Raw genomic sequence first — 15,809 nt, forward strand, 5'->3', positions numbered from 1 at the left:
CAGGAACCCCGGCGAGACCGGTGATGGACATGGGGCTGGCAGGGCCCCCGGTAGCACCTCCAACGGCACGGGATATAGGGCTGGCAGGACCCCCGGCAGAAGAGTCTTCTGCGGGACCTCCAACGGGACAGGAGAAAAGGTTGGCAGGACCCCCGGCAGGGGAATAGACGGCGGGACCTCCAACGACACAGGACACAGGGTTGGCAGGACCCCCGGCAGGGGAGTAGACGGCGGGACCTCCAACGGCACAGGACACAGGGTTGGCAGGACCCCCGGCAGGGGAGCAGACGGCGGGACCTCCAACGGCACAGGACACAGAGCTGGCAGGACCCCCGGCAGGGGAGCAGACGGCAGGACCTCCAACGGGACAGGAGAAAGGGTTGGCAGGACCCCCGGCAGAAGAGTATTCTGCGGGACCTCCAACGGGACAGGAGAAAGGGTTGGCAGGACCCCCGGCAGGGGAGTAGACGGCGGGACCTCCAACGACACAGGACACAGGATTGGCAGGACCCCCGGCAGGGGAGCAGACGGCGGGACCCCCAACGGCACAGGACACAGGGTTGGCAGGACCCCCGGCAGGGGAGTAGACGGCGGGACCTCCAACGGCAAAGGACACAGAGCTGGCAGGACCCCCGGCAGGGGAGCAGACGGCGGGACCTCCAACGACACAGGACACAGGGATGGCAGGACCCCCGGCAGGAGAGCATTCTGCGGGACCTCCAACGGGACAGGAGAAAGGGTTGGCAGGACCCCCGGCAGGGGAGTAGACGGCGGGACCTCCAACGACACATGCGTAGGGGCTTGAATAGGGAATGGAGAGGGAACTCGAGCGGAGACTTGAGAGGGGACTCGAGAGGAGACTGGAGAGGGGACTCCAGAGGGGACTAGAGAAGGGAACACGAGAGGGGATTTGAGAGGGGAACTAGAGAGGGGACTCGAGGAGGGACCAGAGGAGGGAACTCGAGAGGGGACTCGAGGGGGAACTGGAGAGGGGACTCGAGATGGAAACAGAGAGGGAACTCGAGAAGGGACTACAGAGGGGACTAGAGGAGTAACTAGGGAAGGGAACTCGAGAGGGGAACTAGAGAGGGGACTCGAGGAGGGACTAGAGGAGGGCCTAAAGGAGGGACTAAAGGAGGGAACTCGAGAGGGGACTCGAGGGGGAACTGGAGAGGGAACTTGAGATGGAAACAGAGAGGGGACTCGAACAGAGAATAAAGAGGGGACTAGAGGAGAGACTAGAGGAGTAACTAGAGAAGGGAACTCGAGAGGGAACTCGAGAGGGAAACTAGAGAGGGGACTCGAGGAGGGACTAGAAGAGGGACTAAAGGAGGGAATTCGAGAGGGAACTGGAGATGGAAACAGAGAGGGGACTCGAGAAGGGACTAGAGGAGAGACTAGAGGAGGGACTAGAGGAGGGACTAGAGAAGGGAGCTCGAGAGGGGACTCGAGGAGGGACTAGAGGAGGGCCTAAATGAGGGAATTCGAGAGGGAACTGGAGATGGAAACAGAGAGGGGACTCGAGAAGGGACTACAGAGGGGACTAGAGGAGAGACTAGAGGAGGGACTAGAGGAGTAACTAGAGAAGGGAACTCGAGAGGGGAACTAGAGAGGGGACTCGAGGAGGGACTAGAGGAGGGCCTAAAGGAGGGACTAAAGGAGGGAACGCGAGAGGGGACTCGAGGGGGAACTTGAGATGGAAACAGAGAGGGGACTCGAACAGAGACTAAAGAGGGGACTAGAGGAGAGACTAGAGGAGCAACCAGAGAAGGGAACTCGAGAGGGGACTCGAGAGGGAAACCAAAAAGGGGACTCGAGGAGGAACCAGAGGAGGGAACCCGAGATGGGACTGTGGCAGCTGGGATCGGGACCATGGCTGCTGGGGCCAGAACTGGGGCTGAAACCATGGCTGCAGGGACCGGAATTGAAGCCAGAATCATGGCTGTTGAAGCCAGAATCCTGTCTATAAGATCCAGCTCTGAAGTCGGAAACATGACTGGATAGGGCGCTCTTGGAGCCGGGACCATGGCCGCTGGGGCCGGCCCTGGAGCTGGAAACATGGCTGTGTGATACAGTTCTGGAGCCTGGATAATGACTGTGTGGGGCGGTCTTGGAGCCGAAAACATGGCTGCGGGAGCCTGTACTGGGGCTGGAACCATGGCTGCTGGGGCCTGTACTGGGACTGGAACCATGGCTGCTGGGGCCCGTACTGGGACTGGGACCATGGCTGCTGGGGCCCGTACTGGGACTGGAACCATGGCTGCTGGGGCCCGTACTGGGACTGGAACCATGGCTGCTGGGGCCCGTACTGGGACTGGAACCATGGCTGCTGGGGCCCGTACTCCTTGTCTGGCCTTGCGACGACTCCTCTTAGCAGCCGCCTGAATACTCCGTGGGCCTCCATAAGCCTGACGACTTCCAGCACATGACTCCAGAACAGGAGCAGGAACTGGGACAGAAGCATGGGTTGACCCCAGACGGACCACTCCGAGACGTCTGTAGTCAGCAGGCTGGAAATCACACCTCCAGAGGAAGTCCAACATCCAGTCAGGTAAGAATTCCACCAAGTCGGGCTTCTCCATCGCCAACCGGTGATGCCTCTACCAGGGCGGCCTCCTTCAGCCGAACACTGGACGCTTCCTTCCACCAATCGTGGCAACATTCCAAAGGAAAAGAGAAATGTTGCAGCTCCACCTCAAAAGGATCGTCTGCTGGGTCCATTTCGGGTTGGGTCATTCTGTCACGGATGAGTGAAGGAAGCAGGACCCAAATGCAGATAACCTTTGAGAAACCCTTTATTTCAAGGATAAACGATAAATGCAGAACAGAACAGAACACTCTCCGGTGAACTCCGTCACCAACAAACAATGACCCAACACTGAACACAGACAGAGACAAGACTAAATACAAGAAGGGGTAATCATGACAACGAGAAACAGCCGGGCAGGGGAGGAGAAACACAAGGACAACAGGTGAACACAATCGGGTAATCAGGGAGGGAAACAGACAGAAAGCAGACAGGCAGGAAACGGGGGTGAACACTTAACACAATAAGACAGGAAACCCAAAGACAAGAAAAACACCAACACAGACAAAACTACAAACGTGACCTAACATGTGAATTGTGACACTAACTGGCTAGGGCTACAAATATGTATTGCAATTTGTCATCTTTATGGGTTGTGTATGATGAGTTAAAGAATATAAGGAATACATCTGTGCCAGTTATCACCTAATTTCGGTTATTTTCTGTCCTTTTTCCTGCAGCTCAAAGCTGGAGAGACGGCTGCAGTCATCGCCCGGGAGTTAGCAGAGCAAACAAAGCGTAATCTCCAGGCGGGAGACATCACGTTCACCGTGAAGGCCATGGTGCAGCTGGTGGACCTGCTCGACGTGCAGCTCAGGAACCTGACGCCCGGTGGCAAAGACAGCGCTGCACGGAGCCTCAACAAGGTACTCAAACGAATATCTAATACATATATGGCTATCTAACAGGGTGGTTTCTACTCCTTTACGCCAAAGCTTACAACGTTAACTCAAAAGGGCCAATTTATGAGTCCAAAACCTTTCTGAGTTTTCAAAATGTATGCTTACCGTACCTTCCACATCACCTCCACCCAGTGCAACCTGAACAGTAGGTTTTTTTTTAATGATCTGCTGCTGCTGCTGCTGTCAGAAAAAGTGAGACCTAGCGTTATCCTGAGGTCAATGCATATGAAACACCTTCAACTACAGCGGAGAGCATATCTGTAGCTCTCATGCATTATGCCATCCGTTCAACTTTGATGTAGTTTAAAGGATGTCATGCTCGTCTAAAGCACTACACATGCAGCATTTGATTTATACTAATAGTACAGCGTAGGTGTTCGGATCCAAGCTCTGTGAGAGTGTTGCATCATTTCAGCGACTCCCTGCGAGCACAAATAATACTTCCTCAACAGCAAACATCAGTGACATTTAAAATGTCACTCGTTAACTTGGAGGAGCGGCTTCACTTGTAGGGGAGAATGAACACCTGGTCTCAGATAGCTTTTCGGGGGGCAGGCCGTTTTTATTTCATTGCTGCAACACACACAGATGTGCCCATTGAGATTTTAGTGGCAGTGTCCTCCAATGGAGAGGCAAGGCAGTAAAGATGGCCGGAAGCAAAGGGGCTGGCAATGAGGAAACTCACGTTGAGGAGGATCTACAGTTTATAATACCTCTGTTTATAAAAGCTTCACATAAAAGCCCCCATTGAAGATCTGCTGTGGTGGAGATAGCTGCTGCAGTCTTTAGTTTCTCTTGTAAAGGTGAGGAACTGGCTCAAAAAGGCAGTTCTGTGGAGTTAAATGAAAAGAGCTTTTATTAAGGAGGTCAGGGGATTTATAATTCTCCGTCCATTGTACCTCTCTCCCTCGTGTTGGACATCATCCAGGCTGATGTTTACCTCCAATCCTTTTTGACACAATCTGCAGAGAGCTAAGCGAATTAAAGATTGTTTTTGCCGATAGCGCTGCACAATGCTCCTGCCAGCAGACAATGAGAGGATTGAGTTGGCAAACGGAGAGATCAGTGTGCTGCTCATGATCAAAGGGGAGCCGGCTCACGCTTTCCAGTGGAGTGGGCTGTGATGTGGAGCACGGGCTCCTTTATGAGGAAACGGTGCTCTTAGGAGCTAATCTGCATGGATTTAGCACGGTACCAGATTCTAGCTGTTAAGCCACACAGAAGCTTTGTTGGCTAGCCAGCTCGTTTTAAAACTCGATTAAAATAATTCAGTCTGCGTGCAGTGCTAACCGAGCTACCTGTCATTCAGGTGTGCTAAATCATGGCAGAGCATCTCAACTGAAACCGTTCTCCTGAGTTCTCACATGCATTTCTTATTTTTCGGAAAAACTGAAATACTTACCTTGAAATCACATTCAAGTGTGCCATAGGTCTATTCCCACATGGCTTGTACATCTCGTTTTAGTGCTAATTAACACACGAGCATCTGATGTGTTTCTAAGATCAGGTATAATTAATGTATTTGCCACACGATTTATGAAAGTGATTCAAATCTTTACTTCAAGCTGCTGAAAGAAATGTATTTCATAGGAGTTGTTTGATATGTTAACCTTTTCCTAACTCTGATTTTCTTTGTGTTGCAGCTGCAGAAAAGAGAGCGCTCTTGCCGCTTTTATGTTCAGGTATTTGGACAAAATCTTCCCCCCTCTAAATCCCCTCCATTACCTCATTGTGGCAACTCTGCTGTCATCTTTCATCATATAATTCAAGTTCACTTCCATGCCTTGAAGTCATATGTCATCATTTCCCCCCTGCATGCACGTGTCGTGGAATTCTTCCTCTAATGTGTTTGGCCTGAGCATGCATTTTTCTCAGGTGCCTCAATCATTTAAAAAATGCCCTTAAACCATCACATCAGCAGTGTGTTCCAGTGAAGTAACCCACATAAGTGGATAGCATCAGTCAAAAGAAAATGCTCTCAGGCATCCAGCACACTCTACTTTTCTGAGAAAATGCTTAAGAACCACAGAAGTGACCTCATTACTGCAGCAAGTCAACTTCTAACTACTCTGTCAGCCAAAGTCATGATGTGTTGTGATTCTCCCTGATGCATAATGCATGCGTGTCCTAATTTAAGGGGGGGCCTGTATTGCTTCTCTCAGTTTTTTCGCGTGCCGCTGAGTGGTTTTGGTATTCCTGAGGTGACATGTGAAACTGTCATCAGAATAGTTTGACGGGAAAACTGTGGAATAAGTTGACATCTTGTCTGCCGTACAGATGCTCCCATAAAGCTGCACTTCTCATTAGAGACAGACGTTTGTTGTGTGCACGCTCTGCAGCTCATGTAAAGCAACATGCATTTGCCTACATTCCTCCGAGGCATGTCAGAAGGCACTGTGCGATTTGTTCTTTTTTTTTCATGTGTGCAAATAATATCCAACTGAATGTATGTTTGCCTACAGACGAGTGTGCTCACTTGCAAATGTGTTTCTGAGATGCTTATAGTGTGGTGGTTTCCTAAATACGGTATATGCACACTTTATTTCGCTCAATGCCATGGAAAGACCAACAATTGGCAATTTTCTGTTTTGTCAATAATTGAAAAAATGCATTACCCGCCCATTATCAACCAAAAGTATGGAAAACATATACATAATGACAACGCGGCACCAATAATTGTTTTACAATGAGCTCATACCACGAAGAAAGTGGTTTATCAGGGAGTAGGTCAACGTATTCGACAAATTAACTGAACTGGTGCTTGGTTTTTTAATAAAATGTTTAAACAACAACATATAAGGTGACACCTCACTTAAAAAGTGTATTTTAAATCAACATTTTGAATATATTATTATTATTTATAATGTACTTTTTACTCGGTTGCAATGCCTTGAATATAAAGTGTAAACATGCTGCTGCAACAAAACAATTTCCCAATATGGATGAATAAAATACATTTAATCTAACCGTGTTGAATCTAAAAATAAAAACATACTCATATATTTTAATTGATATGTTGCATATATTACATATTTTACTCCTAATGTTTGCATTATTATTATTTTATTTTTTACTACATTCTATAATGGAATAACTGGCCAGAAAAACTAATTCCCCCGGGATAAATAAATATTTCTTCTACTTATTCTACATTTTCATAGCAATCCAATAATTGACGATATGTTTCATTCTGCAGAAACATAGTCAAATACACCAATATCACCAGTATGGAGCCAAGTCAGTGGCACGGCTAAAGAAGGTACAACTCTGTGATTTACCTGCAGCTGCTGCACCTGGCCTCATGCTTCCACACAGCGGCTGTTTCGTGCATTCCCATAGCTGACTGTACGCTCTGCTGTGCCCCTCCTCCTCTTGCTCCCTCGCTGGGTTGATACATTCAAACACCTCTGAGGAGCTTTCACTTGACGAAGCGGAATAATGGAGCAACATCTGTGGCCTTAGGTAAACACCGCCATCGACTGCACGCGCCGCCAGCCTTTCAGGGACTTTTCATTGATTAGAGAATTTGGGCAATGTTTTCTCCAGCGGGGCCCTAGTGGTCGACATAAATGGGATTAACAAAGGAATTAAAGCAAATGAGACGCGCACCTGCCTCTGCTGCTGCAAACACACCTCAGTACTTTGGGAACACGGCAGAGTGTGTGAGAGCAGGTGCGGTTGTGCTGAAGGACGACACACTCCAAGATAAAGTGCAGGGCTTCAGGTTAATGTCTAAATGAGGTAACGAGTGATTATCATTGGTTTTAAGTGCGGAATTCACCTTTTATCTCTTCAGCATCAACTCCACACCTGGGCCTATGAGACAATCATTGGTTGTGACTTCTTCTGAATCCGTCTCCGTTGTTCATAAGCAGTGACCTCTGCCACAAGTCGTAACCAATTTGGCCTTGATCAACTACAAAGCATATCATGTTCTGTGTTCGCCCTGCACGATTCCCCGCGGTGCCCTTTGATTTTGGAACACACATGATGAAAACAGCGGCCTCCTGTGCCTCATAGTAACAGCAGCTTGTTTATGGGTAGTGACATTATGGTCCAATTACTGAGATGATGTCCACCCACTAAGCTAAAGTCAAGCACGCTAGCTTTGGATAGTGTCTTCCTGCGCCATGTATTGTGTTCTAAAGCAGAGAAGTATGTCGTGCAACACACAAAAGATCAACATAGTATCTTGTGAAGCCAAGTGAGTGTGAATGTTGAGGACAGAGGGAGGATCCGGCGCTGCGACCCCTCATTAAAACGGCACCTTCACACACAGAGACGACCGGGGGAGGGTAGTAGCGCAGATGACCTGAGAGCAGGCGGAACGGAGGGAGGATCCTCATTCCAGAATGTAACGAGATTATATAATTTCTCTGGCGGTACATTTGATGAAGATAACCTCCTCCTCATAAACGGAGAGGTATCCTCATCTGGCCTGCAGGGAGCTATGCATATTGTGAGATGAAGAGAAGCAAGTGGAAGGAGTTTTCAGGGATTGTATCCTATATTTATTAAGGTAGCATGATATTATTAATACATGCATACTGGTAATTCTTAAATGTAAAATAAGAGTGCTTGAGGTGTTTTTTGAAGTACACTCGATTACTTCTCACAAGATGTTTGGGATTAATAGTGTCTCTTGCAGTGTTGGAATTTTTGATTGGAAAAAAATAGCATATAATTGTACCTATGTATAGCTTTAAAGTTAGCTTGGCCATGTGACGAGTGTGAGCTTTTCTGCAAGTTGGTTTAAACTAGTATGAAAAAAACAAACATATATTGTTTTCATTGTCAACCACAGTTCCAACCAAGCCCCCACACTTCTCTTACCCTGGCAACATCAACCTGCTCTGACTGGGGACTTCCAAGACGCTCTCAAGCAAACTTGGAAATATAATCCCTCCACCTGGTCCTGGGTCTGCCCCTCAGCCTCCGCCCAGCTCCTCCTTAGGGAGGCGGCCAGGTGGCACCCTTACTCCCCGAACCACCTCAACAGGCTCCTTTCAACGTGAAGCAGCAGAGGCTCTAGTCCGAGTCCCTCGCTGTGACTGACCTTATCCCTAAGGGAGATGCTAGCCACCCTCTGGGGAAAACCCATTTGAACGGTTGTATCCACAATCTCAATCTTTTGGTGATGTCCCCCCCCCCTTCATGACCATAGGTGAGGGTAGGAATAAACATGGCCTTCTGACTCAGCTCTCTCTTCATCACAACGGTGCACAAAGCTCCCGCTGCTCCGATTCTCCGGCCCATCTCACGCTCCATTGTCCACCCACTCAGAACAAGACCCCGAGATACTTGAACTCCTCTACTTATTCTCTACTCGGAGTGGACAGTCCATCAGTTTCCTGCTGAGAACCATGGCCTCACATTTAGAGGTGCTGATCCACTTGACAGCCGCTTCACATTAGATTTTATTCCTGTGAAAAATACAAAATCACAAACTCACTTCCAAAATAACATTTTAAGAGCCGAACAGAAACGAGAGAAAGTATTTCCTTAAAATTTGAACTGTCTGAAGGAAATGTTAAATTAGTTTTACATTGAACAAATTAATTTTTAAAATCAAAAGTGAAATAGTAGCAACTGGAAATAATTAGGAAACAAAATTGTATTTTTGTTAAACAAACAATCTTATATTCAGAGTATGACATGGCGGTTTTTGTACTGATACAGTATAAAAACTTTAATTCAATTAGGCAACAGGTCAACATGGATGAAGTTTTGTATTTCTAAAATACATGCTTCTAAAACTGGGTAAGGCATGTCTGTAATAAAATGTATTTGTAATGAAAGTCAGCCTCTCTGCTGTTGATAAATAAATAAACGGGCTGATGTGTGGGAAGAGTACAATAGTGAGATTAAACATAACAAATAGACAAAAAGCAGAGAGATAATCCCTCAGAAAATCACAGACACAACCACCCGCCTACAAGAGAGAGATGTAATGAAATATTAAACGAGAAGCTTGCAGAGATTTTCAGAGAAGGCGAGGACTTGGATCGCAGGTCAAATGAAAAAAACCAGAAATGATGCAAAAGCTTCACCTGAGCCGAAAGACATTGATTGTCTTGTGTTGATTGTACTTCTCATTTTGAGTCAGACAAAAGGGAGAGGAACCGACTGGAGAACAGGAAGGGAGGAGGAGAGGGAGATCAGCCTCCGCCAGAATCAATTTCCCAGACCTAGAGTTAATTTCATCAATCAGCACACACACCTTGGACCGCAGCCTAATGTCCACCGCTCCTCCCTTCTCTCTGCATCACTACAAAACGGCCCATGCTCTGCAGCTTTTCACGCCCTGTCCTCCTTCTCCTCCTCCTTTTTCCACATGGAACATTCCTGCAGCTGAGGAGCATTTCCCTCTTGTACCAGGAACCAGAACACACTACCTTCTTTCAGCACAGGAAAGGAAAGTATGTGAGTTAGCTTCAGCAGACTGGAAGCTACATGTGACAGATGGAGTGGCAGCGTGCTAATGGCATCACGTCTCAACTGCGCTGCTGCATGGGCGCACATCTCCAGCTCACCGGCTGCTGGCTGTAGCTTCATGTTTAACATCAGAGTGGGCATGCCGTAGACGCATATCTGAGTGCTGATTCTGCAGGGGGAAGAAGATGTTGGTGTTGTTCTCAAGTCTGTTTTGGTCATGCTTGCTTCGAATCTACAAAGCTGTGGCACAAAAACACTCTTTTGACTCTTGTTCCTTATACATTTTGAGGGGGAAATATACCTACAGGTCTTGTTGGTAGGAGATAACATACAGTACAACAATGCAACATTGATATCATAGCCATCAGTGTGGTTTACAAAAAGATACGATTTATGTCATTCTTCTTCTTCTTCGTGAATTGGAGAATGCGTCAGTGCATTGGCTTTGAAAGAAAGGTCTGGATACATGACATCAGTTTTTTAAGGCTCCAATGCTGTTTGACACACATGCTGGAGAAAGCTTAACAAGAGGGACACACAGTATAACACTGGAAAGACACTTCTCATTCAGTGTGGACTTACTTTTACTCTTCTAAATTGTTACTAACCATTTTCGAGGACAAAGGCATTGACATGCTTCTTTTGGACATTATTAACACTAACATCGATGATTTGTATGTGAAGTATCTCTCTTCAGTCCTGAGATTTCAATGATCTGGTTTTAATGAGGCAACATTGCCATGCCACAGACATATTAATATCAGCAATGAATAATTTGCGTCTCAGCGATTTGTAACATGTCCAACAGATGCTCCGTGAGTGGCTGTCAGCTTCATTCTTTTGCACCATAAATGCCTGCAAGGAAGCTGATCTTTATTACCACACCGCTTTTGGTAAATGTTTCATACACACTTTTATTCACTCGATCAATTATCCATTGTGCATTCACACAGTTACTAACCCCTTCCTCTGCCTTTCTTCCTGTTCTTCTGTCTACGTCTCCGCTGCATGCAAAGCAGCGAGTCCATCAATCGTTCCCCTGAACAACCATTATTCCAGTGTTTTATGAAGTGCTGAAAAAAACATTGCAGTGGTGAACAAAGGGAAATAAAATGTCAGTGCCTGAAGAAAAGGAGCTCCTTAATTGAGAGCGAATCAACCTCTGCCTGGAGCTGAATGTCAGGAGGTGTGATTGGAGATTGGCTGCAGATAATGAATAATTACATCAAAGTTGCCAGGCTGCGTGCACACGAGCGTGCGAGCTTCTCTGTTTTTGTGTACGAGCAGGTGCAGAGGTGTGTGTTCGCTCTTGCGTCAGCCGGTCAGTGTGTGTGGGCGGCTCGTGTGTGCCCGGTATGTTTTGAACGAGGAGAAGACAGCTGGTGCGGTTTGAAATTCTCATCCAGCGTCAGTGAGCCGAACACAATCTCCACTTCTATCACAGCCATTCCAAACAAACATACAACTTAACATCATGAGGTAGTTGGGGGCTCCATTACACTTTTGTTCATCAGGAAGTCATTTGATACACTAATGCACACGATTCCTCTTATTCGCCTGTAGCTTTATCCCTGTGCTGTTTTCTGAGTCACACTCAAGCTCTTTCATAATCCGCTGATCAAAACAGGGATCTGATCGAAGTTCAGAGAGAACTTGACACTCCCTGTTTTTAACACGCATCAGATCTTCTATCTTCTGCATGTCACAGATTAAACTGGCTTTTGAAGAAGTGCAAAAAGGAAAATCAAAAGTCAAACCGTTTTTACATCAGATATGAGATTTCCTCTTTTAAAGGCGGATTGGTTACTATTATACGTCGTGCAGAAAATGTCTAATTCTGCATTCGCCCACCTCGGAAATGTATTTTCTTCATTTTGCTCCTCAGTGCAGAATTGAATTAATTGCTTGGCTTGACCAATTAGTATTCTCTTCATATATCTTGCCATTGGCATTTTTAAATCTTTAATGGCTCTTAATTTTTCATCTTGTCTTCGAGAATGTTTCTTCCTTGCTTTGGCGTTGTTGTGTGAAGATTATAAAGAAGGCCTAATAGTTGTTCTGAGATTTTAAAATACAGTAAGGATGCTTGCAGATTGATGCTAGCAGCGATACCTTATTCATGCACTGTCTTAATGTTTCCGTGTGTAGTGCATTGGGAGCGTCTGCATGGAGAAACATTAATCAGACCAATTAAAGACTCTAGCCTTAAGGCATGTACAAACTCGCCTCTAGTATTGTGGTGATTAATTCTTCTAGAAGATAACAACTAGTGTAATGTCATGTTCAATGTCAAAACAGATGAAGGTGCTACTTTCTATGTCCAAAAGCATATAATTGCTCAGTAGAAATATTATCAAGGAATATTACTTCAAATGAAAAAGGGGGGGAACACTTCATGCCTCTTCCTTCCACCGTCCCTCAGGGTTGCATGATTTGTTTGTCATCCCCTTTCCTCTCCCCTCACTCGCACCCTTTACCACATCACCTCCACATACAGCGGCAGTCTCTCAGCAGCTTAGCTCTTCTCACTGAATCAATGATCTGCCTCCACAGGCCATGGTGGAGACCGTCAACAATCTGCTGCAGCCGCAGGCGCAGGCAGCGTGGAGACAGCTGAGCACCGCGGAGCAGCTGAGGGCCGCCACCACGCTGCTGGACACGGTGGAGCAGGGCGCCTTCATCCTCGCCGACAACCTGCTGAAGACCGACATCGTACAGGAGAACACCGAGAACATCCGTGAGTGCAAGCAGTGTCTGTCTTTACATGCAGGAGCCATTTACATGTGGAGGAGGGTATTAAAGGTGGGGTAGGTAAGTTTGAGAAACCGGCTCGAGATCGCTAGAATTTGAAAATACACAACCGGAGAAAATCTGCCACTTCCCTATAGAGCCCCTCCTCCAACACACATGAACGCGCACATGACCAATGAGATAAGTTTGTGCCCCGATGGAAGGCTGACAGGCAGGTAGGCCATTGTACTTTTTACAGTATTACGGCTTCTACAGATGACATTTTTTTATGGATTTTTTGTCAAAGCACTTAAGATATTCATTGCTATCGGGATGTTAAGAGCATTCCATGGAATATAACAAAAAGTGTATCTCGAGCCGGTTTCTGAAACTTACCTACCCCACCTTTAAACATCGCCTCCAGAGATGTTTTTCATCTTATAAAGGAAACATTTGGAAAGACTGTTACCTCAATCTTTCTGTTGAGAGTTGTTCACACAATGTTTTTAGTGCTTTTGAACATTTAGTTTGGACTCTATCTTCACATGCAGAATTGCAGATGTCCTTTACCTGTAAATACTGTATATATAAAGAAACAGACACACCAAGGAGTCATTATCAATATCCCCTTCAACGTGTGTTAATATGCATAAAAATAGTAGGTGTTCAATGTTTCAAGGATTGTGGCGCTTTGTTTGGAGTGTCTTTCAGTACAGTAGTCAACTTGCCAGTGCTATGAACCATTGAATGTGGAGTACACTAAAGTGTTATAAAGTTATAATAAGGGTAAACACATTTTGAAACTGCCTGATGCTAACTTACATATAGTGTGAAAATAGACTGCCAAAAAGTGCCCAGCCAGCATACATTTCTTAGGACATATACAATAATATTAAGCATGCAATGTTTTCTGCCATGGATGCATTTGGAAGAACATCGTCCTATTCATTCCTATGGACAGTGTTCACTGGGCACATACGCTCTGTTAGGCTCTTTCTCCGGCTCCTGCTGACTCACACTAATATTGCATTAAAACATATATTTTATAATTACTATATACTCCCGTGCCTTCCAAATTGCATTAGAAGGCACGGATCAAATTCTGACAAATAATAATTTCCTGGAGCGAGATTTAAAGTATCTTTATCACTTTGGCTTGCTGTTTTTCAGCAATTAAAGCATTGAAAATTGCATGGCATCGAGCAAACACTTAATTATACTTTAATTTGGTTGACTTCGCCTGCATGAGTAAACCATCTTGGACAGAATTAAGTTAATTTGTCCTCAAGCTGCTGGGAAACAGATTAGAGGCTCAGCTGGAAGACAGCAGCAGTGTGGATTGTGATATTTAGGAAAATGGAAATTGAAAAACGTTTGCTTTTATCTCTTAATGTTCACATATGTCTGTGACTTCTTCTTCTTCTCTGTCAGCTGTAAATCAACAATTATCTGATCATTATTCTTATATTAATGTAAGTTATTAGCAGGAATTATCCACGTGTCGTGCAGACCAGGGATCACTGCTCATTATCCAAAGTCTAAATACCAACAGAGACAGATAATGGAGCTACTGTCATCAGTCGTAGAATGTATTAAGCATACATTGAGAGAGCACAAATGAAAAGAAATGAAGTAACCGGTTCTGCGGACGGTTAGTGGGGCAAGGGGAATAAAAAGACACAAATAATGTCATGATGAATTGCCTCTCTTCTCAGAACAAATCTAAAAATATAGGTCTGCTGACTTAAAAAGGAAGCGAGAATTAATAAAAGGGATTTGATTGTATCTGGCGCACAATTCATGTGGGTATTAAGAGATTCTGGATTTGGAAAGGAGTGGGGTTTTACAGCTCGTGGAGGTAGTCTGGTTAATTATGGGATGTCGACATGTTTACTGCTCCTCATCTCTCTATTTGCTCAGTATATTTTTTTCAAGCCAGGAGCCCTTAAATAAGGACCATTCAATCAAACACCAGTGCAGCAGCTGACTCATAATCCCTCACACTGATTTGCACTAAAGTGTGTGTGCAGATGTGTCAAACATCCTCCTCCCAAATTCCAAGCTGATAATGAGACCTATTTTCTTTCAAAGGCGGCGGGATATTTTCTCTCTCCATTGTGTGTCTGTTTGTGTTTACACGTCACACTTCGTCTGTGCGCTTCACTCTCGTGCGTGATAATCTGATGAGCAGATTTCTGCCGATTAGCGTGTTATTTAAACGGCTTTGAAGGTATAGCCTTCGGGGTCCAACGTCGACTATGGCATCAAAGGAACTCCCCAAAGCCCACCGTAAGCTCTTTTACACAACCTCACAGGGAACAGAGAGGCAGAGAGGCAGCGGGGAAATGCTTCCTTTATTCCAGAGGCAGGCGTGGAATCCAGGGAACGGGGAGCTATCTGGGGTATTGTCTTAGCTAAGTCGAAAAGGAATGTGTCACCAAACCCCCTGGCCTTTGCAAAAGCACAAGAGAACCTTAAAACAAAAGAGAACGTATGAGAACAGACACAAAGGCAGGATTAGATGTGGCCTCTTTTGTAGCTTTCTTTGGCGATAACCTTTTTCAAAGACAGAGGTGTCACAGTCCACCGCCATCACATCAGCTGCATGCCTTATCGGGCTTAATGAAGTTCCTAGTCCTTACACTTGATGGAATTGTGTTTCCAGTTGAGATTCTCCAGCGCAGACTAATCTGCCGTTCGGTTATGTGCGGAGATGACTGCCATTAGTGTGGTGCAGCGGCGAGGAGCGTGAAATGTTTGGACTGATCACCTCTGCAGCAGAGGAAGGGAGCCGAGGTGACGCCGCCTCAAAACACGGGCCAGAAATTGGTCATTTGTGGAAACACATCAGACAAACCTACTTCCATCAAGGTAAAGGTTAGTCAGTGCGATTTGAAGAGGAAAGAGGAGGGACATCGCTAAATGATCCAAACGTGGATGAGGATTGATGTGGGGGAACTTACTTCCTGTTTCTCCCCTGGACACTTGGAGCTGATGATGACACTTCAGGAAGTCACTGCACCAGGAAGATAACCCCTGTAAATATATATATATTACTTGTAGTTCTTCTGGATGCACTACAGCATTTCTTTGTGGGAGTTGGGGCCCCGTCTTTTCTTTCAACACACGGTGGATTCATGTCAGCGCTCTGGAGT

The 15,809-nt window shown here is 45.9% G+C and overlaps 1 protein-coding gene across 12 annotated transcripts in view; it reads left to right on the forward strand.

The window, feature by feature from the left end:
• The window catches only part of LOC117463686 (adhesion G protein-coupled receptor L3-like), a 236,490-nt gene that overhangs the window by 182,204 nt on the left and 38,477 nt on the right, over positions 1-15,809 (forward strand). For all 12 annotated transcript variants that reach the window (XM_071206493.1, XM_071206494.1, XM_071206497.1 and 9 more), the window contains exons 9-11: positions 3,268-3,453; positions 5,133-5,171; positions 12,478-12,661. In XM_071206493.1, the coding sequence (XP_071062594.1) occupies positions 3,268-3,453; positions 5,133-5,171; positions 12,478-12,661 (409 nt within the window). The remainder of the gene's footprint in view (positions 1-3,267; positions 3,454-5,132; positions 5,172-12,477; positions 12,662-15,809) is intronic.

This window comes from Pseudochaenichthys georgianus, chromosome 18 (assembly GCF_902827115.2).
Source record: "Pseudochaenichthys georgianus chromosome 18, fPseGeo1.2, whole genome shotgun sequence".
Lineage (NCBI taxonomy): Eukaryota > Metazoa > Chordata > Actinopteri > Perciformes > Channichthyidae > Pseudochaenichthys > Pseudochaenichthys georgianus.